Raw genomic sequence first — 27,692 nt, forward strand, 5'->3', positions numbered from 1 at the left:
ACAGGGCACAGACACAATCCACATCTCTGTGACGAGCAGTGCTGAATATTTTGAGTGTCTTCCTTGGGAGGAGAGGGTGCCATTTCAGACAGGCTTATCTGGAAGTGTTGCTCTGTGGAGATTTCAGAAGAGGCCCAAACCCATGAATTGGAATAGTAGGACCCTAATATCTTGCCAGGGAAAGTGTAAACTGTACATCTCTTTTGGAAAGTGAGAAAGTTTTAAGACATAAAAATGTTTATATAATCTGCTTGCTGAATGATACAAAAATCAGTTCTAGGGAAAAATCTTAAACATAGTAGAGCTTTTTAGATAAAGAAACGTAGTATTGTGGTAGGAAAAATTTGAAAGAAGCCTAAACAGCTAACATTGGAAAAATGATCACAAAAGCTGTGGTGTACATCTATCTGTAAGAGAAAGGCTTCTCCTCTTTGGTCCAACTGACTTCTTGTGTTGGATGATTGTTTGCAGTGGGGGCTGTCCTATGCAATATAGAATGTTTAGTGGCATTTCTGGCTTCTGCCCAGTAGATATTATACTATGAGCAACCCCTTCCTCACCCCAGTTGTGATAATAAAAAATGTCCCCTGTAGGACAATCCTCTTCCCATTGAAAACCACTATCCTAGATGGGATATTATCTAATGACAATGATAAGTTTATAAATTAAGTGTAATAAAAATGTCTATGTAACAATATAAAAAATAGAATCAAATGTACTCATTATGCAATAAAACAATGTGTGAATAAATGCCGTAAATGCAATAAAACAATAAAAAAAATTCAGGTAATGGATATAAATGAGTAAGACTGACCTGACTTATTTACCTGACTTCATTTGTTTTCACTTCTGCCATAGCTGATTATTGTCTCAAAGTTAAGGGTCAAGAGATGAGGAATGATTGCTGAATCTGAAAGGAATTGTCTTTGTTACAGGTTTCAGGGTATATTTATTATACTTATCATAAATGTTACTCACATAATCACTTTTTCTAGGAAGAGTTTCTGCAAGGCACATCGCTAATAAATAACCATGAAGGAAAAAAATTTATTCCTTCTTAAAGGTCGTTTATTCCTGGGACAAAGGCTAAGAAAAATAGGCTAATTAAGGTGGCATGTACTTTGGTTCAGATCAGCTATGATTAGACTTTGTGGGTTATGGGGAAACAAAACTGTAAAACAAAAGGAGTAGGACTAGGTTAGAAAACAATCAAGGAATCAAGATTAACCTTGTGGCCTTGGGAGGGAAAGAAACATATATATATTTTGTACCCTGAAGACCAATGCTTAATGGCATTTTGTGGTTCTGATACAGAGATCTGATTAAGATCACTGGGGAGAAGTAGGAGGGGCCGTAGGAGGAGTTTGCTGAGGCAGTGGAAAGCAGTCTAGAATGGGATTGGCTGAGAAGCTGAAAGCCTCTAGAACCAGTGGAAATAAAAAGAGGGCTGGCTCTTTGGTTCATGAGCTTTTCTGGCTCTTGAACTGGCTCTCTCTCAGGCTCTGGCTCTGGCTTTGGCTCTCTGGCTTTGGCTCTCTGGCTTCTGGACTGGTTTGCTCTCGAGGATGCCTGGATGGTGGTGCTGTAGCTGCCTGCATTTCCCAACGGATGGTATTTTGTATGGGAAGGAACTCTCGGCACAGCCTAGGATCGGGCTGGCCTGGCAGAGGGTGGCAGGTTTATTCTTTGGGTGTTCTAGAAGGAGCAAGCTCTGAGGCAGAAGCCTGCCAGTCTTCCAGAATTGTGTAACTTTTGTTTATTCTTTTTAGTTTGTAAACTAACGTCACAGAAACTAACAGGGGAAAGAACCCAGGTGTTAAGAATTTAGCCTTAATTGATAGGCTTAAGTGATTAAAGCTGTGACTTGATGCTTAAGTGACTGCTTTTGAATAAAAGACTCCTTTCCTTTGTTAACAAACCTTTGCCTCTGGAATTTTCTCTAGAGGGTGGTGGCAGGCAGTGGGACACTAATTGCTGTTCAGGAACAATCTGTGACACTTTACTATTTGTCTTTCTATTTCCTATTTCTTCATGACAATTGCTTTAAAAAGTAAGCTTCAAAAAAGGAACTACTTAATTTTGGTTTTATTTTATGGGTTTAGTGAAAATCTCCTGATATATCATTTGAGGTACCTGAAGGCTCCCTGAATTGATGCTGAAGAACAGTGGTTCTTAAACTTGAACATGCATTAGATAGTTTAGTGTCTGATATGGTAGGTCTGGAACAGAAATACAGGATTTGCATTTCTAACAAGTTCTCATATTTTTCTGATGCTATTGGTTTGGGAACCATACTCTGAGAACCACTGGTTTAAACAAATCCTCTCCTGGCCTCCCCCTGTAGCCCCTGAACTGGGCATTGTTGGGGATTACTTCCCTCCTCAGCCAGCAGTGTTATAAAACACTCCTGGCTGAGGCAGGGGAGTTTCCAGTATCAAAGTAGGCTTGTTACCTATGATTCCCTGTTGTCCTGTATGGAGGTTCCACATAGCTCATGGATCCAGACAATTTGCCTTTATACAGGACTTCTTTCTTTTTCTATTTTGGGACTTACGGCCTCCTGGTCCTTATCTATTCACCTGGATTCCATACCAGCTTAGTTCATCCCTGCCTGAAAAATCTAACTCCTAGTTTGGTTCCACCAAAATTTCCCAACACTTCCTGGTACATGGTGCTTTTAGTTTTTCAGTAACATTTTCATAGCTCCACTGAACCAAATGAAATGCATAATGGTTTCATTTATTAAGTAATTAGGTCCAAATAATTTAAAAGTAGTTGTGCAGTGTTAGTACATGTTCTAGTGTTGTCCTCAAAAAATGTAAAATTTTGTGAAATCCCTGTGTGACTCAGTGCAGTGTGGGAATCACAATTCTCTACACTTTCCCATCCTACCAACCTCTATTTCCATCATACCAGTGAGACCCATGCCCACAATTCACCATGTGGCAGCACAACACTCCACAGGCAAATGCAAGTTGATGGCAATATTTATATTTATTTCAACGTCTCGGATAAACCATTTGGACAATGTTGTATAAGGTGTTATTTTCATAAAAACTTCTTCTTTCAAAACAAATGTATTTTTATTTTCCATAAAAATTAAAAGTATATGCTAGAACAGAGTTAGTCACTGAGATAACATGAAACGATATCAGGAGACTTATAGAACAAGACCAGATAATGAACTATATCATTAAACTAAACAATTACACACAACTAGAAAATTGACTCAGTAGTAAAATATAAAAATCTAGAATTATAAATATAAATTTGGTCCATGGAGACACTAGAGCAGTATTTACAGTAAGTGCCAGATTATTTCCTATTTTAGGTGAATACTGCAGTTGTAAAATGATGAATAGCATAGGGAATGACATTTTATTTACAGTCTACTATATTAAAAGTTATATTTCCAGCAAACCTGACCATTGCTACAAATATAGCTAAAAATTTGACACTAAAAACAAACATGTTTTCTGTAGTTGGAAACTTCTAATACCTATAAATTGAAAATTTCTGTTAAAATCAATATAAAAAACCCATAATTCCAATTTTAGAAATACTGTAAAATTCAATCATTTTAGTTTAAACACAGTAAGTGAATTACAAGAAGTTTTGCACAAAGGCACACATTGTTAATGATATAAATTGGGCAGCAGAATCCTATGTCATGAAAGTTACTGCCAGATGATGGGAAAAAAACCAATAACAGAAAAACTGAACTGATTTTCCAGCCTAATTTTAGGAAGAGGAAAATAATGCTCAGGCATAGACTTTCCTCACTCCTGCCCGTGTTAAACCAAAGACTCTAAGCTCTCAGCTCTATTTCCATCAGGCAATGCTGCGCCATTACTCTCCAGAGAGGTGGACGGATTCTCTTCCTGCCTTGTGCTCACAAGGCTGAGGACCGCTTTATAGAGAAACTGATACTGCTCCTAGGAAACAGAGAATGGGAGGTCATAAACAGTAACTCAGTGAAGACATATATTTCTAAACAGGAATATTTTTAGTTACACTTTGGCACTTTGTGGACTGGTGCTGTTATGGCTTCTGTTATACTCAGCAGAGGTGCACAATCGATAATAATATCTCCTTGTGATTAAATTTAAAGTAGCTTTTTAAATTATCCAGCATTGATTGTTTTAGAAAATTGGTCCACCTATACATTTGTTTATGATAAGCTTCTATTCTTATTCATGTACTTCATGGAGTCAGAAGATGATACGACAGGGTTCTGCTACTGATTAATCAACTCGTGTGAAGACCTTTGCCACTAGGCACCTGTAACCCACTCACAAATAAATTACTCATCCGCCTTTCTCCAGTTGTTATGGAAACCATTGGGTTTGTATATTTATGGGAATGTCTCACAAAGGACTGCACATCAGCTGAGGGACCCATGAAGAATGCAGATTCTTTTTTTTAAGATCCACTGTTTATCAAATATTCCTCACACTCTACTTGCCTGTCTGCTGCTATGCGCTGCTTTAAGGAAAGGTGAGCCAGCGTGTGTCCTGCTGTGGTCTCGAGTAGAGATACACTGAGTAATAAAGTAGTTTTTCTCTTACAAATGCCAATTCGGTCAGTGGGGGATGGTGGAAGGATGCTGAGAATGTGACTAACATAGTGGCAAATCATCTGGACCACACATGAACTAGTGCCCCATTGAATGCATTCATGAAATGAGTGAAAGTTCAACCTCTTGAAAGCAATTTCATACAGGACAAGTTTGATACAACTCAGCCAACATAAATGAGATATTTAATAGAGGATCCTCTGAAGTGCAGGTATGCAAGGGTTACCTTGCCCTTTGGCCCATGGGTTTGGGCTAGAGCTTGAAGGATGGCCCTTTTATAAGTCCTTAATACATTCACAGACCAGGGAGTTGAAGGTAAGCCTATACTTCTACATCCACATAAGCTTCTTTCAATGGCCCCTTTGCACTAGGTTTCCTACTATCTTTTCAGATATATTTCTACAATAATAAAAACTTCCAGATTATTTTCAGTGTTGAGATTCATTTCTCCAGGTGTACTATGTCTCTTTTTTGATTGCACAAGTTTCCCTTTCTTTTTAAAAGTACCCTTGAATTAGCCATTTGTTAACTTCAGAAATTAAATTTCATTTAAAAAAGTAAACACTCCAAAAGTTTAAGACTTTGAGGTCTGTCTTCTGATGGTTCTCTGAGCTAAGCAGAACTTGAACTTCAGGAAAATAACTTTTGTTGAATAAGTCACAGTAGTTAGTGCTTCTACTAAGAATATTTTATGGAATTACAATAAGTCTTGTGTAAAGGCATACATGTGACAAAATTTTTATCCATCAATTTTTTTGGAAGATAAAATTAAATGTTTATTACTTATAGTTCCAGTTCCATGAATAGTGGACAGTATAAATTTTAATTCAGCTTTAAAACTACATTTCAATACTTCAGTCAGTGTCATCTTTTTTTTTTTTTTGATATGTGATAAAATGATTTTGGCAGCCTTTAGAAAGTAAGTAGTACTCTAACAGTAAAAAGTTTGGTTCACTGCTTTATTACTTACAATGTCAGCAAAGACTCCTGGCCTCATCAAATTAATCATCTTGGCTACCTGGTAGACATCCACAGAGTTTTCTTTTTCTAGTTGGTGCATAAGGGTTGTCAGAGCACAGAAAGTTCCTGCTGTCACTCCTCCATGCCTTGTAGCAAAGGGAAGGGACAAAAATTTATATATTTGGAAGTCACAGAGTATGTAGCCTTGACAAATTTGCAGTAAGAACCCTGAAATTTCTAATAAATTGCCTTTTTTATTATATATAGAACTATGATTTATGGTTTATAAAACATTCACAAATGTTCATGATATTAGTAATGGGATACATTATAGAAGATTAAGACTTGCTTTTACTTGGAGATGGCAATAAATCAGAATGATCTGACTAAGGTTATAATATATATTATATAACATGTATTACATATAATATGTATATAACATAATTACAGCACAGGTACTTTTTATTAGTTTATAAAAGAAATATGAAAGAACTGTTGCATAAAGATTCCTGTGTCTGGTAAATAAAAAAATATATCAATTTTACTCCTATCCCAAGAAGTCAATGGCTGAGAAATATCTCTGGTTAGCACCTGTAAAAATTCAAATGCTAAAACTGAACCATCACCAAAAGTATTATCAGCTACAATACAAAAGCACATTCTTGTGATCATGCACCCATCTCTTGCCTTATACAGGAGTGCCAAGAGAAGTGAAAAAAATTTCCACATTAGCTTTGTCCATAAGAAGCAGATAATACATGTTTACTGAATCACAATTTGTTCAAAGCATTGGGTGAGTACAAAGGCAATAGAAATATACATACACCCAGAGGATGCTAAGGCATGAAACAATATGAAGCGTGGAACTTACTCATCATGAATGATCATGGGCCCATCCCTGCTGGAAGCTTCTTCTTTGATAATACTTAGAAGTTCAAAAGTTTTACTAATGGGGCTGTCTGGGTTTGGCCATTTGGGACATTGAAAATGTCTCACTTCAAGTACATAATCATCCTATAAGAATAAAGAAAAATTCATGCTTTTAAAAGAACCATATGGCGGTGTGTGTGTGTGTGTGGGGGGGGGGGGGCTGGGCAGAGGAGGGCAAAGGGAGAAATATTGGGACAACTTAATAAAATAATAAAAATTAAAAAGTAAAAAATTATAAAAGAACCATATTAGTTACTGAACAGAATTGACGAAAATCAGGAATTAGAGGAAGGCAAGAAAAGCAAACAGCATGCAAGAGGGAGCAGTGGTAGTGTTAGCCTGCCCTCCACAGAAGGAAAATGTGTTGTGAGGCCACATCCATCATGTATAAATGTATCTCTCTTTATTCTAACAATAAACCTTATTTGTGAGATTATCATGCCAATCAAACCATGAAAGTATGTGCCAAAAGATCTTCAGTGTTAAAATCTATTTTAAAAGTAGCATAGACTTTCTCAAACATCAGCATTATCCAAGTTTGACTAAAGGAAGAAAGAATGAGACTGCAAGACACAGAGGGGAAGATGCTGGCAAGCAGGTGAAACTCTTGGTTCCCATCTGGTCCCAGCTGCAATTCTTGCTTAAGTGACCAAACAGCCTGTGTGATTTTTTAAGTCCCTTAAAAACAAGCAGCAGGACCTAGATTTTATATGGAAGTGCAAAAGTCCAAAATAGCCAAGATACTAATAAAGAAGAAAAGCAACATAGAGATTTATCTCATTAGATATCAAAGATTCTAATATCCTATTAAAATTAATAAGACTATATTTTGGGCAGAGGGGGTGAACAAAGAGACCAATGCAATAAACAGAGACCCAGAAATAAGTCCATACATATACGATAGAAATCTGATTATGACGGAGCTGGTATTGCTGAGCAATAAAGATGCTGAGACAATGGTTATCCACATGGAAAACAATGAAACTGAACCCTTGCCTCACAAGACCTAGTGCAAAATGTCAATTACAGGTGCAGTTATAAAATACCAAGAAGAGAGTAAAAAGAAAAATATTTCAAGGTAAAAAGGGATTTTTAAAAAGACACTAGGTGATTTCCTTATAAAAGTGGGAAAAGAAAAGCTTAATAAATGCACACAGATTGAACATTAGAATGCATATTCACACACACACAAAAAAATTCGCAAAGAAAAAAGTCATACCACAAACTGGAAAGAAAGTAACATTTATAGTTGACAAAGGATTAGTATCCAGACTCTAAAAGGAACTCTAATAAATCACAAAGAATATAGTAAATAACTTAATAGAACAATGGTAAAAAATCATGAACAGAAACTTCACAAAAGGTGATATAAGGATGTCCAACTTCATTTGCAACAGATAAATACAGATTACATCCACCATGAAATTCCATATCATCCCCATCACAACACTGGAGAAGAGGTGGAGATTCCAAATCATGCATGCACTCCTGTTGGGCAGGACTGGCTGAACCTCTCTGGACAATAGTTGGCATTACTTGTTACAGAAAGCTGAAGATGCTCAGCCAGTGACCCAGCATGGTAATTCCCAGGCATCCTTGAGAGAAAATTTTGAATGTGTTGAAAAATATTCATGTCCCTGGCCGGGTAGCTCAGTCAATGCATACATAAGTGGAATAGCAAATTCATGTCTCTCTTTCTCTCTGTCTGTCTCTCTCTCTGTATCACTGTCTCTATCTCTATCTCCCCTCCCTCCCTCCCTCCCCCCTTTCCTTTCCCTCTAAAAATCAATACAAAGAGAAAAAAGAAAAATACTCATAGCAGCATTGTTTGCAAAAGCAAAACAAAATAAGCAAAGACAAACAGGTAATAACCTAACTGTAGAATAAAAAAATAGATTTATAAACTGGAATGCTAAACAGCAGAATTAAGTGAATTGGAACTATACTCAATAACATGGATTATTCTCAGCATCATCATGATGAAGAAAAGTGAAAAACCTCTAAAAATAAAATACACACAATATGATTTATATAAAGTTCAAAAAGATTCAAAACCAAAGAACATGGTGTTAAGGAATACAGAGATAAAAGATAAAATTAGAAAGTAAATCAAGAGATGGATAAACAGGATTCAGGAAGTTGCTGCTTCTCAAGGAAGGAAAGAATGGAATGAGATGGGGTCTCATGAGAGACTTTAGAGGTAAAGGCTGTGTTATTTTCCTTGAACTCATTTACAGTATCATTTTTATACCTTGAACTTATTTTATAAACATTCTTTTTAATGTATTCAATATTTAACAATTTAAAATTGAATATAACTGATAAATAAATAAAAGCCCTCAGCTCTTGATTTCATTAGTTTACTCCAAACCTCTTGAACACTGAAACAAATCCTTGCCTCTATAGTACTGACCCTCAGTCCTCTGTCAACCTCAAAAGCTGTGATTTTCTGGGGGGCGGGGCATGGAGAAGTGCCCACAAATGTCTAAAGTTATGAAAGTGCTCACTTCAATCTTTCCCTCTTCTTTTACCATTATTTTAGAAATACTGCCCATCCCTATGTCTGACTCCTGGGTGATCAAGGAGTTCACAAAAGCTAATATACGTATGAGAGACAAACTGAAGTGCGTCAATCATGAATGTATTTTCTGCATAATACCAGGAGAAAAACTGGTTGATTACCCAAAGTCAATGTAATTATTAGACATGATCAGTAATCAGGATATGACATGATGATGGCTGTCATGACTATTGATCTTTTAATAAACTTGTTTTGTGCATATGATTTTATTTTTTTAATTTTATTTTTATCGTTGACATAATAAACTTTTATGGGAGAAGGACATGAGAGACTACAGATCTGAATGGGTGATTCTGAGGTGTTTAGAGAACAGTTACAGGTGGAAACTAGTGTGGAACGTTAAGAGCTCTCAGAAGTCTTAGGATTCTTCTGGTTTCTGCCCCTCATTGTACAAATAAGGAATGGAAGTCACTCTCACAAGACCACATTGTCCATCAGTGGGACCATAATTAATATGTTCTTTTGTGTGTGTGTGTGTGGGGGTTAATCAAGTAGGATACTCTTCCATTGCAATGTTTACATTATTAATTTACTTGCATTATCAAATTATCAAATTTGCATTATCAAATTTACACATTTCAGTTATTCAGTTATGCTGAAAAATAGTGGATCTTATCATATACCACATATGGTTTATCAGTTTCAGAATTAGGGTATTGTAAAGTAAAGTGATTAAACCATTGAAAATACGATTTCTGATTGAGAAGGTACTCTGAGAAGCTCATGTGCTTTGCTCATCATTCCTAGTATCTTTTAATATTTCAGTATAGCTATGCCATAAATAATGTACTATACTCCAATTATATAAATATTAACCGATAATTTAGATTAAGGTCTACAGACAATTGAAGAGTTTAGTTAAAATAATTCTAGTCCATTGTACTGCGTATTTTCAAAGTACTTCTTGTCAGCTAGTACATTGCTGGAGATCAATGAGTTAGTTCAGTAGGTATTATCTTTTCCATTTTATTTAGGAGAATTCAAGGTAAGCATTTGTCTTAACACATGAGAATTAGGATTGATTAATTTTTTTACTGTGTTTACTTTGAACAAAAATTCTATCAGGAACTATTTGAAGTAAAAGAGAAATCTTTGATATCCAGTGCATCTAGAAGTCAAGAACCCTGTCACTTTGTGATTACTAATTATTTAAAAATTCTATAAGATTTTGAAAATGAAAGTGACAAGTAAATCTATTATTAATCTGTCTTAATTTGTAAGAAATCAGATTCCTTCTTCTTATTGCTGAAAAAGATCCTTAAATGAGCATATATATATAACACGCTTAATATGAAAAATTTGTCATTTAAATTATATCCATACCTGTGTAGCTTCTAAGATAAAATCTTGAATTAAAAGTTTTTCTTCGTTAGACAGACATTTGTGTTCTTCAGCCATAAGAGTGACCTTAAAGCTCTCACAATTTATAGGCTCATCTTTATTTGGCCAATAAACAAATTCATCTTCTGCCTGGAGGATTAAAAACCAAAGAAAATCCTAGATTTTAATAAAATGTCTTATTAAGCAGGCTGTGACATGAAGTCAAGTGGTGCCATAAAAATCTAACTCAAATTTTTCTTTCAATCATAAAATTAGTCTTCAAATGTTGTGTCTTAAACCAGAGTGATCTACAGAATAAAACATAAGAACCCAAACCATTGCTGTGTTTCTTTTGCTTTTTTAGTTTATCAATAACAAAGATTAACTATAATGATAACAGGGTAGAGAAAAGTCAAGTGATTTTAAGAGCTCAGCAATTTGCAGCATCATTTGGAATGGTCAGCATAAGTTTATGGATGAGAAATGAATCTTAAGGTATATTTGCAAAGCCTAAATGAAATATAATTTTGGTTTCATTTTTTGAGTTCTACGAATATACATGAAAAGAAGAATGGGATATTCATGACTTTCTGACACTAAAAACGTCTTTACGATACTAGCTCAGTTTATTCCAGATCAGTCTTTTATTGATATCCTTAAACTGAGGAATCTCCAAATATCTTACTAAGTTTCATTAAAAAAAAATTAGAAGCATATGGACTAATTTCATTCACAATTGTGATCCTATTTTCTTAGGCAGTGCTATAAAATACTTAAATTTAAATTAATTTTAACCTATCCTTATTTAAAACTGCTGTTCAACATATTCAGACCTGGTTGTGTAACCAAACCAGGCCCAATAGTAGTCGAGGTGCAACTCCAATGAGATTAGTTTATTAACTGTAAAACATTATTTGTTTGTTTACTGGACTTCTGCCTGTTGTCACCTGTTATTGCCCCTGAGAGGAAAGTACTAAAAGTGACCTGACTTACCATGTTTTGACTATCAGGAAGCATAACCACCAGCTGGGCATTATGGTCCCAGATCATCCTCCAGAAGTCCTTGATGGTGTGGAGAAGGGGATGCTGGGTGATGATAAACTCATTGCTCTGATAGTAACCCTACAAAATCAAAGAGAAGATAGCTAGAACCCTAACATGAGTTTAAATATTCAGAAAACTTAAGTTTATGGTAATCTTTTTATTTCACACTGTGTTGTAAATAATAAAATGTGATTATTCTAGTAAATGCTTAGGGGCATTTCCTATTTGTCAGTTATAGCACTAAGCATTGTCTTCAACTTACATCAGTTATTGTTCCCAGCAGCACCATGGGATAGGAAATGTGATATCCATTTTATAGGTGATTAAACGGAGGTTTAAGAAGTTAAGTGTTGTGGCCAAGTTTACATGGCTTTCAGCTGTAGGAGCAGACTTATCAAAATGACTTGGGGACCTTGTCTCCTACACTAGATAGGGTGGTAATCTAGAGGAGAGTCCTAGTTCTCACTTTCCATGAGTCCCAATGGCAGAGCACCAAATTTCACACCTCTGGGAACATGGCAATGTTGGTGTTCAGACACCCTCTCTTTGATGGGTGAGTGTCTGTTCAACATTACTGAATGGTGTCTGGTCCTTGCATGTACTTATTTGCAAGTTTCTCCAGTCCCAGCACGCAGAAAAGCAGAGGTGGGCCTGGTGTCATCAGATCGGACTTCTGTTCTCCAGCGCTGCTACCCATGTCCAAAGCAACTGTGTTAGGCAGCTCACCTGGTTTTGGTTCTGGTAATGCAAGCGGGAAGGCCGTCTCCCCAGTCACTTCTCTGACTTACCATAATATAGGAGGCATTGATGTAGTCTGTGCCTTCCCCACTCAGGGACGAAATGCCAACCCTTGACCTTTCCACTGCAACATATAACATAGATGGTAAAGAACCACATTCACAGTGCTATACTTCCTCCCTCCACAGCCAAATTGCAAAACCCAGCTGAGTTTCTCAGGCTGAGTGTCTGTGATCTTTAGGCTAATTTTATTATGTGTTTTGGAGTTTTAGATGGGACTTCAGAGTTTGAGAGTCCTTTTTGAAAGTCACATTACCCAGCATAATTAGAAAAATATGAATATATTGCTGTTTTCCTAAAATGTACAAATATTGTCAAATTACTTACAAGACTTTCATTGTAAAAGAAAGAAAAGTCTTTTTATTTTTTTTCAAGATTCAACATAACCTACCAGGAATGATGGAAGAAGTTCTGTTCTTTTCCCTGTTGCATTGCTTTAAGGCTGTAGAATAGTCACTCTGCTGTATATTTGATTGACTCAGGAGCTGAGGAAGGGAATCAAAGAAAAACACAAATTATTTCATTTAAGTCACTGAAACACATGCACACATATACTCATACTCATATACACACACCACCCAACCAAGGTAAGAGACTGAATATAAATATATCTGGCTTTTTTCCAAGAATTCCTTGAACTAAACCTTGTTTTAGGGAACTCCCTGGCATACCCATCTTTTACACCAGGAAAACTGAAAGAAGCAGAGAACACTAGCTCTCTAGTCTGACTGCCAGCTTTGGGAAGATCTTCCTCAGGACTCCCTCTATGAGTGTGCACTGTCCATTTCTGCTACTTAGATCTCCCACAGGTGGGAGAAAATTGCATGCTGTGTGTAAGTGTACTTACTGGATTTTATTCGTTCTTTCAGTACTCCAGTACATGAGTAATCTACTTTTTATTTACCTATTCCCCAATTACTGAATGTTGAGGTTATTTCCAATGTTTTCCATGTCAATCTTTGTAGCAATGAATATTCCATCTCTATTTCTAAATGTGTACACATGTGATGGTTTCTATAGAGAACTTGGAGTCATCCATGTTTAAGTTTTGACAGTCTGATAGATGGAAAATGCTATATCATGGTTTCGATTTGCACTTCTTTCATTGGCATGAGATGGGGAATTTGAGTGTCATCAGCCATTTACATTTCTTCTTTGAAGACAGCCTTTTCATATTTCTACTGCACTGTCATTTTTTGATTTGTAGGGGGTTTTAGATGTTGAATGTAAACTTACAGTCTTAAAAAGTTGCAATTACTTTGTTCTCTTTAATCACACATTTATATCCAATTTATTAACTTTTACCTTAACATTTTTGTAAATTTTATTTCTATTTAAAAAGTCCTTCTCTGTCGTGAAGACCTTTGGAGGTATTTTCCTACAGTAGTTATAAAACTTTGCTTTCAATTTGAGGTACATAAAATCCATACTGAATAATTTTAGTGTTTGAGGTGTGGTAGGGACCTAATTTTATTCTTTCCACTTGAAATTGCCCCAATATCATTTATTGATCAGTTCATCCTTTTCTTACTAATCTGTAATGTCATATATATCACATAATAATTTCACATTAACATGGTTTCTCTTGATTATTTGTGTGTTTTAAAATATTTATTATTATATCTGCATAATACCTTTCATATGCAGTACAATGAATCTCTGTTCCTTATTTTTCTGTATTGCTTTGGATATTTTGGCTCTTTTTTCTATATTAATTTAAAAATCACTAACAAACACAAAATCCTGGCATTAAATATGTGTCTAATAAGTATTTATTGAATAAATAGACATGTGTTTTATTTCAATGTTTTATGAATAAATTTGATTAAATACCTAATATTTAAGAAAAGGTTCACACACACACACACACACACACTGCACACACATATACACACCGACATTTTCCTAGTTATGATGTTAACAGAAAACAGTTAAACATATTTTACTTGGATTCTGACATCATAATTGATATTGCATTTTGATTCTGAGTTCCCCAATGTAAGCCATATCAATTCTCTGATGTAATTGTTTAGGGGGTAAATCATATTAAATGGGAATTCTGTTGAAGATGGGCAATACACATATCTTTTTTAATTTAGGGTAAAGCATTCCTAAGAACCTAATGTTAATGTTTTATATTTCCTTATTATCTGTTTCTGGAAGCCACATTGTGCTCATTTTCTTTCCTTAAAGTGTTCCTTTCTGACTCACGTAAGCTTGGCTGAGTAAAACATTTATGTTTTCCTAACAGCAGGTTCTAAGTTCAGCATTCTCCTCTGATCTTGCTCTTACTTTTCCAAAAGGCAAAGGATGCTGGCTAGGATGGCAAAATGTCAGAGGAGATTCATAGTGCTAACTAACATCTTCTATGTTGTAGTCTGGGGAAAGAGAGAGAAAAAACTGAAATCTCAAGGTTTGTTAATTAACTCTCCTGGGCTTTTCCAAGTTCTTCCTAATTCTTCCTAGATATTCTCTCTTCAGACATTGGCCCTGTTTCTCTAGGAATCCTGGAAAGTAAGAGGCTAGTACAGGTATAAAATGGAGCAAAATATCAGCCTCTGGAAGCCTTGACTCTGTAAGCGATGCTCCCCAGCTGGCAGGCCTGGTCACATTTGCTCTGAATTCTTTGCTGACTGATTTCTAGAAGTCAGAGAGTTGCATTGCAGAAGGAGTGCTATGGAACAAAACATACTTTCCTCTCTAGTTTACTGCCTCATGCTGGGGTGAGTGAGAGAAACGGGGTTGAAGAAGCTATTGTTGTGATGTGGCCTATTCTAGTTTAGGGGCTTCAAGTGAGGTAGATTTTTTCTAAAGAGCAGTATGAACAGCCTTAGCCACAGCACTCCTGCTTGAGTGGTCTGGGTTTTTCAAAGTTAAAAGAGCACTTGTAGGGTCGGTATTATAAGTTCTGTCTGTTCATTCTGTTAGGCTCTGTGCCCTCCTATCCCAGACCAAGTCTGAATTTACAACGGTTAGTCTAGGGTTTCTGAGAACTTTTCTTCTGGCCTCTCAAAACTAAGGTTGTCCTTGAAATTTTCCATGTGGCTTGGCCCCATTGCCTGTTATAAAGAACAATTCTAGCCACTGTGCCAACAACGCTCTCAACCCATCCACACGGCCTTGTCGACTCAAATGTGAAGATGCAGGCACATTCAATTCTCCAGTGACACCCAAGAGGCTTCCAAGAGGACTCACCTTGAATTGTTTCTCAAGCTTTGTTTTGCCTGTGGGTCCAGGAATGAGGAGCCCATTCACATAGGCATGAATGTGACTGTCTGGCACCTCAGTTTCCTTACTAAGTATGGCCTCAACCAATGCATCATGAATGAAGACATACTGTTCCTGGCAAAACAACCACGGTAAGGATTATTGCTTCAGGTTTTCCTTCTGTGTATCTAGGCATATAATCATTATCTTCCACTGACAGACAAAAAATGTTTTACGAAGAGTAAAGAGAAACCCACAAAAGATTGCTTATCAGGTGGGGGAAAGGAGGAAGTGCAGACAGAACACAGCTCTTCTCTTCCCTCACTTCTTTATTTCTGGTGGATTGACTTTTGTGGGAAGGAGGCAGGAAGATTTTGGGAGGCAAGGCAATGCCTTTCTGCCTGTCCTTCAACCTGAGGCACACTTCCACATTGTACACGAGGATTTCTATCCATCTACACCTCTGAGAGGTCTCTCCCTCTGCCCATTCTAGTTCTCCTTTTAGCCAGTCAGGTAAAAGTTAGCGCAATTATCTATATAGATTTTAATAGTTATTGTCTCTTTTACCTACAGAACTCTTCTCTGGCCTTATGTGACTAGAATGTCATTTCCTATATGGAATGACATTTGGTTTGGTTTCAGTCAGTCATATGTTTCTGACTGCTTTCAAGCTGCATTCATAATTTTCAATTTACATTCATTTTTATTTAGATGTAGGAAAACAATACAGACATGTAGACTTTGTCCTGTGTCATTGATGGGTAAAAGATGTGGGCCAAAAAAGGGGTAGAATTTGAGAATAACTCATACATTTTTAAATATGAAAAGGAATCCATTCATTCACTATGTACAGGAAAATCTTCAGGATTTTGCTGGCAGAAAAAGGTGTTGATTGATTCACTTACCCATTTTCTGAATCTTCTCTGTCACTTGTGTTATATTAAAGATATTCCCCATTTGGTAAAAAATAAAATTTAGCTGGCCCATCCATGATTTATATGTGATTAACTGTTATGGGTTGAATTGTGTCCCCTAGAAGATCTATTGAAGCCCTAACCCCCATTACCTCAGAATGTGACCTTACTAGTAAATAGAGTCATTGCATATATAATTAGTTAGAATGAGGTAGTGACACAGACACAGAGGGAAGACAGCTGTTTGAAGACAGAGGCGGAGACTAAAATTATGCTGCTCCATCCCAGCAATGCAAGGGCACCAGAAGCTTGATAGATAATAAGGGATCTTTCTGTAGAAGTTTCAGAGGCAGGAGAACCCTGCCAAGACCTTGCTTTAGGACTTCTATCCCCCAGAACTATGAGACAATACATACTTGTTTTAAAACACCCAGTTTGTAGTGCTTTATTGTGGTAGCCCTATGAGACTAATTCATCTGGTAATGCAAACTCTTGTTTATCCAGCTTTATTATTTTAATGACTTTTCCAACCCTTAGATAAGTAAAATAATCCCTTTTATCATACCTCCGTTTGCACCAAATAATTTCTTTGTGAACGAATGTGTTTTAAGAAGCCAAATATGTTGACTGTGCTTTCGTGCTGAATTTGCTGCAACATACTGTCTAGAACAATATATGTGCCTGTTCTTCCAACTCCAGCACTAAAGAAAACACAAAGGAAAGACTATTTCATTTTCAAACATAGAATACATTTGAAAATAGGTCACTACTAGCTGTCTCGTAAATTAAAGTGACTTTTTCCTTGAGCAAATGAGCCCCATAACAAATAATTAGTGATTCCAAACTGTAAGTACTTTAGTTGTTAAGCACAATGCTTCAAATAACAAAACCTTTCTTTTTTAAATTTCTTTTTGCTACCTTTCAAACTGCAAAACAATCTGATTATTTCTGTTGGCACTTTTTATTTTCAATAATTATGTTTATTATTCATTTTATAATATACAATAAAATTATGTATCGGAGCATAGCAAATAGACAATAATCTGAGAAAAATCAAAGCACCAGTTGCACAAATTCTGAAAAGAAAAGGTCCTAGGTCTGTATTGCCAGGTAGCTGTGTTTGTAAAGCTTTCTGCATTCACGAGAAAAATAATTTGATAAGGCTTGAAGCGGAAAACATCATTTCAGCGAGATCATGAGGTATAAAGCATAACTTCAGTCACTTCTAAAGGGCCATTATCTACTGACTTCTTCAGAGACTTTACAGAAGGGACAGAATTCATAGACAGGGACTCTTTTCAGAGGCTCTGACAAGTAGAAAGTGCTAGAGTGGAAAATAAGCACCCGTTCTGCACAATACCCTGCTCCTTCTCGATTTGCTCAGAAACAATTCCTGACCTTCAGGACTAGTTTTCTTGCATCTTCCCACTTCCCTCAGCTTATCTTCAGGTTAACAAATAAAAAAAAACTCAAGAGGTCTCTCAAACTTTGTCTGATGATAACTCCTGAGACAGGTAATTAGAATACATCATATAAGCTGTATATCAAAGAAAAATACCTGCTTCAACAAAAACACAGACAATGCTTTACAAAAACACTGCACACAAAAATGAATTTGACTTTTATGGTCATAAATCTTGGCATAGATTCAACACCTAGTAAATGTTTATTGCTACTTTTATTTTAACTGAAAAATATGACCTGAAATCTCTAACATTATTTCTTCTTTCTCTGATCTATCATTATTTCTTATCATCAACCCAGCCTTGGGAATTAAATACTTGGGCAAGAATGAATTGATAACACATTCCATAACTAGAAAGAACTCAGGAAAATAAGATATGGTTTTAGATTCCAAGTTGTTTTTAAACAGTTAAAGGTATTTTGTCAAATTCCTCTCATCTATGTGCTTTGTTTTCTTGAATTTAAATTGGCATAATAACTCTATAATAGACTATTAATCCCAGGAACAGGGGTTGCTTATGAACCATTTTTATTTCATGCCAATATACAGGATGGGAAAAAGTAGGTTCACAGTTGTTCACATGGAAAATAATACAAGAATTAGTAAGTAATATAAGAATAAGCTCTGTGTCTCATGTAATCACAACTGTAAACCTACTTGCTGACCCCTATATTGTAATAAATGTTTAATTACAAAACATTATTCTGCCTGCTTTACATAGGTAATAAGCTGAAACCCAATTTAACAATCAAATAAGATAATAAATATTGTAATTTACCTAATGCTTTGAAATATTCAGCAAATTCTGAGTCTGTCATACTCATTTCCTAGTGATCAGTACTCATTAAAATAGGCATGTAATTTCATTCTCCTCATGAAACCATTTCATGAAATCATTCCCATTTTGGCAAAATCATTCCCTTGTTTTTAGCATAAGTAATTCCATGGGTTAGAAACCTGTCTCTGAGACTCACCTGCAGTGTACAACAACAGGCCCCACTGCATAGCGCTTGGCATGGGCTGCCTTTCTCACGAAGGTCAGCACAGGCAGCGAGTACTCCGGCACACCCATGTCAGGCCACTGCGTATAGTGGTACTGTGTGACCACACGCCCACTGGGTCTTCCTTTTTGGGAGCCCTGAAACAGACCAGATAGCTAGTAATGGAAATATATACACAAACACACGGAGCTCTTAAACAGCAAGTTAGGTTTCAGAGCTTGATGTTCGCAGTCCACAATGAAGCAAAAATGCATAGTCATTTTAACAATAAATTATGTGTCAACTTGGTCAGCCTGTAGTGGCCTGTGATTTGGTCAAACACCAGTCAGACCAAATGTTGCTGTCAAGATATATTTAGATGTGATCGACATAACTCAGTGCACTTTGAGTAAAGCATATTATGCTCCAAAATATGAGTGGGTCTCATCTAATTCGTTTCTGAAGGCCTTAAGAGCAGTGAGGTTTCCCGAAAAGGAAGGAATTCTCAAGTCTTTAACACACAAACTCTGTAGTTATCAAAGGGGCAGGAATTTTTGTTTCAAGGTCACATCCACTTCAACCATGGAACTATGACCAGCCTAGCTCCAAAGTCACAGTAGCATTTAGAGACTTGGAAGAAACCTTTGGAATTGAAATGTGGCTGTGGTATGGATTCTTAATGCCTTTACTTATACATTTTAGCCTATCTTGGTTATATTATCCACTCACTTGAAAAGAAAAACAGATATGTTACTCAAATGACAATGTCCGTTATTTGTGGACTCACCTTTTTTACCTTTGTGTTTCTTAGAGTAAAGTTCCTCACTGTGTAATAGGCAAGGATTTGAACACTCTTCTGAGTGACTAGAAAGTTCCCATACTCCTCACTACCATCAGCAGGCCAGTACTGGTCACATTTTCTCTGCAAAAGGGAAAGTTAAGGTGCTAGTGCCACGTTCAAATGTGTTATATAAGAGTAGTCCCTGAAATTTGTGAAGGTCTGAGACTGCAACAGGAATGGACTCTCTCACTCTTCTAAATACTTCTTTCCTTTCTAAATAATTGCAGATTGGCTGTAGATGACACCAGGAACAGAATCACAGAAGTGAAAGGGACTTGAAATGGTCTGTTCCAAACTTCCCCCTTTCAGCTGAGGAAAGTGTGGTCAGATGTATTGAGTCACTATAGAACCAGCACTGGAAGACAGCTCTTCTGAATTAAAAACGATCTCACTCTACACTGCTTTGCGATGAGCCCTGTTTACTTTTCTCACAGTATGAAGAATGCATTTCAATGGCAGATAACTTGATTTATAGTGAAACTTTTGACCTATAAAGTTAACGCTTTTTCGTTAGCTGCCATACTTACTAGAAAGCAATCATGATGAGCTCTCATAATTTTTGCTGCTTCCTAATGCTGACTCTATTAAAGGCAATCAAAAGCAGTTCTAATCATTACTTTGGGGATTTCATAACAGATTACCCACACACCCTTCCTTTCTCCACGAGGTTTGTTATCATGACGATGACTTCTACATTATGCTCCCATATCATTCTCCAAAAATCTTCAGCTGTGGATTTCAGTGGGCCTTGGGCAGCAATGTAAGCTTTTTGTCTGTTGTAACCCTGAAGAAACAAATGTACAAACATTTCTTACTAACTGATTTGTATGCCATTTTTAACCATCTAAGACTTAAGTTTTTAAAGTCAGCACATATTTTTCTATAAAAGAAAACCATAAAAATAAACTTGCAAAGCTGAAGAGATTTGGTAGTACTAACAAACACAACAATTCTTCTTTAACTATAGGTTTTTGTAAAAAAAAAAAAAGGTGCACAATTCTTTTTGCCTTTAGCCCAAATACATTTAATCTAAGCCTATGTACTATGCTTAATATCTGGTCCCTAACTGTGCTGCTTTGAAACATGTTTCAGGCATTGGGGCTCAATAGTCTACAACAGTTAGGAAACCTCTGGTGTTGTTGCCTTACTCTTTCCTTGCTGGAACTGAGAAGCGCTAATGATTAAGAGCTATCCTTCACTTACATCCATTGCTGGCCAAGATGCTTTATACACATTGACCCTAATCTGTAAGCTATGCAAAATGGAAGCATCATCCTGATTTGGAGATGAGGAAACCGATGCTCAGATGAGTCAGGTGGCTTTCCAAGCTCCCACAGCTGGCCAGTGGCAGAGCTGGGACTCAAAGCCAGTTCTCATTCCTCAGCCCATGTTCTATATGGCATACATATGGCCTCCTTTGGATATATAAAGTGGTTGCCTATAATGAGCCCAATATATACTTCTTTTGGTGCTCACTTCTTTGAAATCAGGATTCCACACAGAATAAAACTGAAGACAGCAAGCCTGAGAGGTCACTGTCAGGAAAATAACTGAGTTCCACTAGCATTCAATTGACCACAGTGAAAAACAAGCAAGTCAGTGGTCTGCAGCCCCTGGAGAGTTCTAAGAAGTTCTAAAAAGCTGGGTATCCCAAGGGATGCCCAAGATCAAAAAGTCTGGTAACTGTTTGAGTAGTAATCACTTTCAGCCAGTGCCACCTTGGAAATTTTTCAATCAGGATTTATTGATCATCTGTTATCTACACAGCATTGTGCCAGGGGCTCTGGGACATTAAAAATAAGCACCATTCCTGTCCCTCATATAGAAGGGGTTATGAACCTCTCTAAATATATCTATATTTATATCTATCTATATATCTATTATCTATCATCTATTTATCACCTATTTCACTTTGAATATACATTCTCTGCCTGAATCCTTCTCTCATCTAGAAGATACACCAAATACATGAGCTTGGCTGTTACTTAATATGATATCCTTTAGACATGGGGTCTCTCACCATTCATTTTAAAATCTCATTATCTACCATATAACATGCATTAAATACTAGTATATGTTTGGCATGGTGGTATAATAAATTCTTAGCCTAATACAATTTCCACAATATTTTAGTTAAATCATGCTTACATCAACATAATTGGCATTGATGTAATCAGTCAGTTTGCCATCTTTTTCAGCAAGTTGTGCAAGCTTAACCCTACTATGATCATCTGTAATAAAAAAGAAAATATTTCATTATAGCACAGATTACTTTTCAGCATAAAGGTACTTTATATATATGTAATAATTTATCAAGTATAATTAAAGTTAATACAAATATAATTTACTTTAATAGGCATTTTGGTGTACAGAGATGACAAGATGAAAATAACAAGAGCTTCTGCCTTCAAGAGGTTTTCTAACACATCAGGTGAGAAGGGACAATACACAGGTGAGAAGGGACATATACATAGAAGGAATGTTCAGGTGTCAGGAGAGAGGTGCAAAGTAGGAGGGGCATGAACGACGAACCTGTATTGGTTTGGGATGATAATAAATGTTTTTGCTGAGATTGAAAGCTGAACTTGGCATCTTAGCTGGGTGTCTACAGGTGGATGCTGGGGCTGTGAATGGGGGAGAGCACTGACAGGAGAGAAGAGCGATGGGGTCTCAGAGAGCTGAGGAGGGGTGGCAGGATACATGCTCTGAAGATGAAGCTGATGGAGCTAATGAAGCAGATGGGACCTAGGACGTTTCTGTGAGTGGCTACAGCAAACAGCTCTTCCAAGGGAAGAACCTCAGAGAGAAACCGCGTCAAGGTGGACATGAGAAAGGTTGCTGAACAACAGACATGGGTCCTGCCCTGTCAATACAGGGGATGAAAACTATGGTGACTTGCACACTGTGTATTGTGCTAAGTAAATATGTTTAAATGAAGAGTTGGGGATTAACTTTAGTTCTACAGAAAAACTATATTTATTTGGATGATCTACAGAACAAAAAGGAAAGTGTTACTAGGAGGACACAGTAGTTTCAAAGGGAAGACTCTCTGTTCTCTTCAAGGATGGAGAAGTGAGTACAGACTTAACAATGAGAAGTTTAAGAGATATGCAGGGATATTAATGCTTCTGTGGCAATAGCAGCTCACAAACATTCAGGGATATATGCAGAAACCATGTACAGCAATGGAACAAGGGGTGTGAGACCAGGTTCACATACTTTTCTATTTTGGTCCTAATATTTTTGATGGCTGTTATCAGGTAAGTTTTCTGAGTTTTTTTCTTCATTTCTAAAATTGGACTATTACTATCTATCTTGCCAGTTTGTTTCATGGATTAAAAAAATAATATCTTTATAGCACCAGGCACATATGATGTGTTTAACAAATGCGCATCTTCATGCTCTTCTTAATTACCTGTGGATATTTTCTATTCAGTTTGTAGAGGGAATAGTTTAATAACAACTTCACCCTCTCCAAGAAGCAGCTGAGTTTTTATGTGCAGCCAGGGCAGTTGCTTCAGTTGAGGAAGACAAACATGAAGCAGACCCTTCTACTAAAAATATAAAAATTGGTGTAAGGCCTGTGGAAAGAAAGGCAGCACCTAAGCAAATATTTAGAAAAATGTGATAATAAAAGGGAGGAGAGTGCAGCTTCATTGGCTTGTAGAAATTAGAATGGAGCCAGAATTTAAATAACCAAGCTCGCAATAATCCCATGATAATATGAATCTAGGGAAGAACACAGAATATAGAAAAAGCAATGCAAATAGAAGTTTCAGGAAGGGGGAACGAAGATAGACTGTAAGAGATGAAGGGGAGGAAATATATACAAAAATGAGAGGGAAGAGATGTAAGTAAGAGGTGTTGCATGTCAATTTGAGTTGTTATGTTGTACACATGCTGCTCGTATAATGTTGTAATGTCAATTATACTTCAATTAAGAAAGATGACAGAAAGATGGTAATTTCATAGGAAAAACAGGTAAACTTGCATTAAGGAAAACAGGCTGATAGCTGCTCATTGAAAATAAAAAGAGAGACACAGCTAAGAAAATTAAGAGAAAGAAGGAATCCAACGAATCCTTTTTAAGACCCCAGGAAGAAAGGCAAGAGAGGGAGAAAATGGTGGACAGAAAAAATAAAGTCTGAAGTAAATATAACTTGGCTAATAAATTCACATAATGGTGAGAAGATCTCAAGTGAAAATAGGACCATGGAATATAAATAATGACAGAAACCATAAGAACAAATCTACAGTCCATGGGACTTGAAGAAAGGAATGGATTAAAATTTAGTTTATTTAAAAGAAACAGGTGACATTAATTGCAGAATGTATTTAAATTGGAGTGATATAGGTGATGTATTATCTAACCCAAATCTTATTCCCTGAAACAAAGGTCCTGAGACAGCTACTGTGAGCCTGCTCTCAGAAGGTTTCAGGACATTGTTTAAAGGCACAGCGATGACAGTGATAACAAAGTCAGGGCTGACTTAAGGACACACTTACAGGCAACGATATTTATGTATCGGTTCTTGTGCTTGTTGTCTGGGTGATTGGAGCTGTCTGCTGTAATACTTAAGTCAACAGTACAGCTCTGCACTTCCTGCAAAGAAATTGTTTGTACAACATTTAACACGTATCCTTTCAAACAAAGTGCCTTAAAATATAATAAGACAAAACAAACAAAATAGTCTATCCGAAATTTTTTTTACATGTTACAACTATTTCTTGGCTAAAAGAAAATGCAGTGAAATAATGCCTTACCTGGTAAAACTCTTTCAGTGTCTAATGAGGGAATGAATGCCAAAAAAGTAAAGAAATCAAATTCCACAGCACACGACAAATGAGAAAAAAAAGCGTTCATATTAGGATTACAATGGAAAACTATGATCATGCAATAAATACATTTGTCAAATACTAACAAAACAGAATGTTTCAAACAGATGCATGCAAATCAAAATTTCAAACAATTTGGAACTTTAAAATTATGTACGAGGAAAATTATCATTTTTTAAAAGGACAGTGAGATAATAATATAAATTTTTAAAAATACAGATGAGAAAAACCATATTTTGATGACATATTTTATCATATTAGTCAAATTTGCTAATATCCAAATGTAATTTGATCACTGTAGCACTATTTGAAACTCTGAATTAGTGATACATATTTTTGTTTATTTGAGTGATTTTAAAGAATAAACCGCTTCCTATTAGGTGGTTTGTAAGAAATTTAAGGCTATCAAAATATTAAAAATTTCCAAAAACTTTTAAATCATAGATTCTAGTTTATTTTGAAATAAAACTTTAGATAGCATTACCTTCTATATATTTAATCAGTAGACCTCTTTTTAATTTTGACTTTAATGGGTATAGAAAAATTACTTTTGGCAATTATCTTTTAATGTGAACTAAAATCCCCTTTAGAGATGTTTTGAGGAATTCACAGTTATTTAACATTAAAATAATAACATGAGAGCCTTATAATTTTTGAGAACATGTATAATCCAAGTATAAATCTGATTCATCAGCAAGTTGCTCAGCCTCTCTCCAAATAAGCTTTTGAGGCTTTTTTTTTTTTTTTTTTTTGCATAAGTCACTCTGATTCTAGATTTAAAAACTATTTAATATATGAACCACTTAAGAGGTGTAGCATTATTAGTTATTAAGATAATTATTAAGTTAATGAAGCAGTTCTTGACTCAGACTGTGAGTTAAAAGCAACAGAATTAAGAAAATACATTTTGAGTTTTATTAATTTCATCATTACAAATAGCTTGATAATATTCAAAATGATTTTATAGTTGTAAAAGCTATAAATCTGCTTTTGCGCAAAGGCTATCAGCAACTTTATTACAAATTGTTTCTTTTTCCTTATGGTTTTTAACATTTGGGAAATTAGACCTGTTCTGGACACATTCTCCCTCTTTCAATTATGATTTTGTTTGATGTGAGCCTGATAGCCTTTATGAGTTAACATCATAACACCCAGTAACCTCTCCTAAGGTAAGAAAAATTAATTTGATGTTTTAAATACATAATTCTTGCTATTATTCTACTCTACTTAGTCATTATCTCACACTGTTTCTTATTCAATGTAGCTATGACTTAGGTTTCTTTTAAGATTAAATGAATTGACTATGCTTAATTTAGTAAAACCATATTACATTTCACTTCTTTTTCTTGTGATTTTTTAAAGCTTTCTAATCTATGGCACCTTCCTTCCCTAAATATATCTTGGTTGATGTGACTCCTGGGGAGAAGTTGCTGGTGCATTGGAAAGGTAGAACCCTCTCTGATCAGGATCAGAGCTCAAAGTGCTTCACAGAAGAGGTCCAAGAGTACTTGGGGGCTTAGGGGGAAGACAGAAAAGCAATGAGATACTTCCTAGAGGGGCGGGGTCAAGGGAGGGGGGCTGAAGAAGCCTAGCTTGCTGGAATGGAAAGAATATGAACTTTAAAATCACAGATCTAGGTTTGAATTCCAGCCCTGCTATTTATTAGTTGTTAATTTACTCTGTGGAAGTTGATTTCATCAGTAATATGAATGAAATAAAAACAAATAACTTCCAGAGTTGGTTGAATGTAGAATCATCTAGTACAATAAATTTCCTTATTTTGAAAAATCTGCTAAACTGATAGCTCAGTGGGCATATTTCTCTGACCTATCTAAAGTATTTTAAGGGATATTACTAGAACAAATTTCACTAATTATAAAGTTTAAATGATTTTTTAGAAATGTATATTTTCTTGAGAAGAAGATGAAATTTTACTTTGTATAATATTTATGACAGCTGTATAATAAACATTTCTGTATTATATGGGTACAATATTTATAATTGAGTTTGTATGTACTTTGACTGAAAAGCATGCAATTTTGTAGTTTAGTGTAAATTATATAATTTAGAAAAATAAAAGGAATCTGTTACTAATGCAGATTATTTTTAAAATGAATGCTGAAGTTCTGTATTTTATGTACCAGTATTAACGATGTTTTAAAATTTTTCCACTAGTACATGACTTTTTAAAATGGAAAACAAATTTTCTAAATAATGTGATAACAATGACACATCTTCTAAATACATAGTGATTATGGAACTAATAATCTCATGAGAAATGAAAATGGTTTTAATGTCATTATGTCAAGAAATAGTCTATTGCTAGATCTTTTAAATTTGCTATTTTCCATATTACTTAAAATAGATATAGTAAAATCATACCTCAAATTCTTCAGTAAACCCACTACTTGCATGTAAGTCTGCAACATGCTTTGGAAAATGCTTTATTGGAATTGCTCCAACATCATCTAAGTGAATAAAAAAATGAGGTTGGAAAGGATAATTCAACTTAAATGAATGTGCCTCTCATTTATAAAGATTTTTAAGATTCCTTCTTCTAAAACATCCTCAAACTTTAAGTATTCTTATAATCCAAATTTCCAATTTTCTCTGTGGTTACTATCAATCAAAATCTGCATTTTTAAATTCTGATTTGATCAGGAATCTCTTTGCTGTTCCTACTTTAAAGAGGAAAGAGTTAATTCTCAATGTTAAATTATAAATACCACCAAAGCTTCACTTCTATCAGGGTAACTTTCTCTAACATGAGTAGAAGTTGCATGAAAATTCTATGGAAAAATAAGGATATAATATGCTATCAATTTTACCATAGACTAAACATGATATGTAGTGCCATTTCAGTTTTATAAAATTGTATAGTTAATGTCTTACAGTTAAATAATCTGGCTTTTCCAGTTTAAAACATTTTCTCCTCACTTTATAAGTAATAGAGAACATTTATATATAGACTATTCATTGAAAATGATGTAAAAAATCTGTGGGACTTTGAATCTTGACTATTTCAAAAATTTTAATTTGAAGATATGCTACATAAACAAAGTCAATGCATCTGTAAATTAATTGTGAAGAGGACAAATTATTTCAACTGGCTCTGTTTTTATTCCTGTAAAAATTTTCTCAGATTAAACATATTACTAGTTCACAGTATGCAATTTCACAAGTGATTTCTCTGACAAGGAAACATCAAACATATTTCACTAGAAACAGTTTTTACATTAA

The 27,692-nt window shown here is 35.6% G+C and overlaps 1 protein-coding gene across 4 annotated transcripts in view; it reads right to left on the bottom strand.

Annotated features, from left to right (window-relative positions):
• Positions 1-2,961: 2,961 nt before the first annotated feature.
• Positions 2,962-27,692, bottom strand: part of LOC150001962 (receptor-type tyrosine-protein phosphatase zeta-like) — a 210,395-nt gene continuing 185,664 nt past the window's right edge. The window contains exons 15-30 of one of the 4 annotated variants that reach the window (XM_090287427.1): positions 26,835-26,920; positions 24,381-24,401; positions 24,123-24,219; positions 21,765-21,847; positions 20,266-20,400; positions 19,563-19,697; positions 18,770-18,933; positions 16,896-17,031; positions 15,405-15,551; positions 12,601-12,694; positions 12,200-12,273; positions 11,361-11,489; positions 10,371-10,517; positions 6,408-6,550; positions 5,547-5,682; positions 2,962-3,935 (exon numbers count right to left, since the gene is read on the bottom strand). In XM_090287427.1, the coding sequence (XP_090143553.1) occupies positions 3,795-3,935; positions 5,547-5,682; positions 6,408-6,550; positions 10,371-10,517; positions 11,361-11,489; positions 12,200-12,273; positions 12,601-12,694; positions 15,405-15,551; positions 16,896-17,031; positions 18,770-18,933; positions 19,563-19,697; positions 20,266-20,400; positions 21,765-21,847; positions 24,123-24,219; positions 24,381-24,401; positions 26,835-26,920 (1,868 nt within the window). In that variant the 3' untranslated portion in view covers positions 2,962-3,794. The remainder of the gene's footprint in view (positions 3,936-5,546; positions 5,683-6,407; positions 6,551-10,370; positions 10,518-11,360; positions 11,490-12,199; positions 12,274-12,600; positions 12,695-15,404; positions 15,552-16,895; positions 17,032-18,769; positions 18,934-19,562; positions 19,698-20,265; positions 20,401-21,764; positions 21,848-24,122; positions 24,220-24,380; positions 24,402-26,834; positions 26,921-27,692) is intronic. The other 3 variants (XM_090287429.1, XM_090287428.1, XM_090287430.1) reach the window with 3 other exon arrangements.

Source organism: Furipterus horrens, unplaced genomic scaffold (genome assembly GCF_987537825.1).
Source record: "Furipterus horrens unplaced genomic scaffold, mFurHor1.1.pri manual_scaffold_9, whole genome shotgun sequence".
In the NCBI taxonomy this organism is placed as follows: Eukaryota; Metazoa; Chordata; class Mammalia; order Chiroptera; family Furipteridae; genus Furipterus; species Furipterus horrens.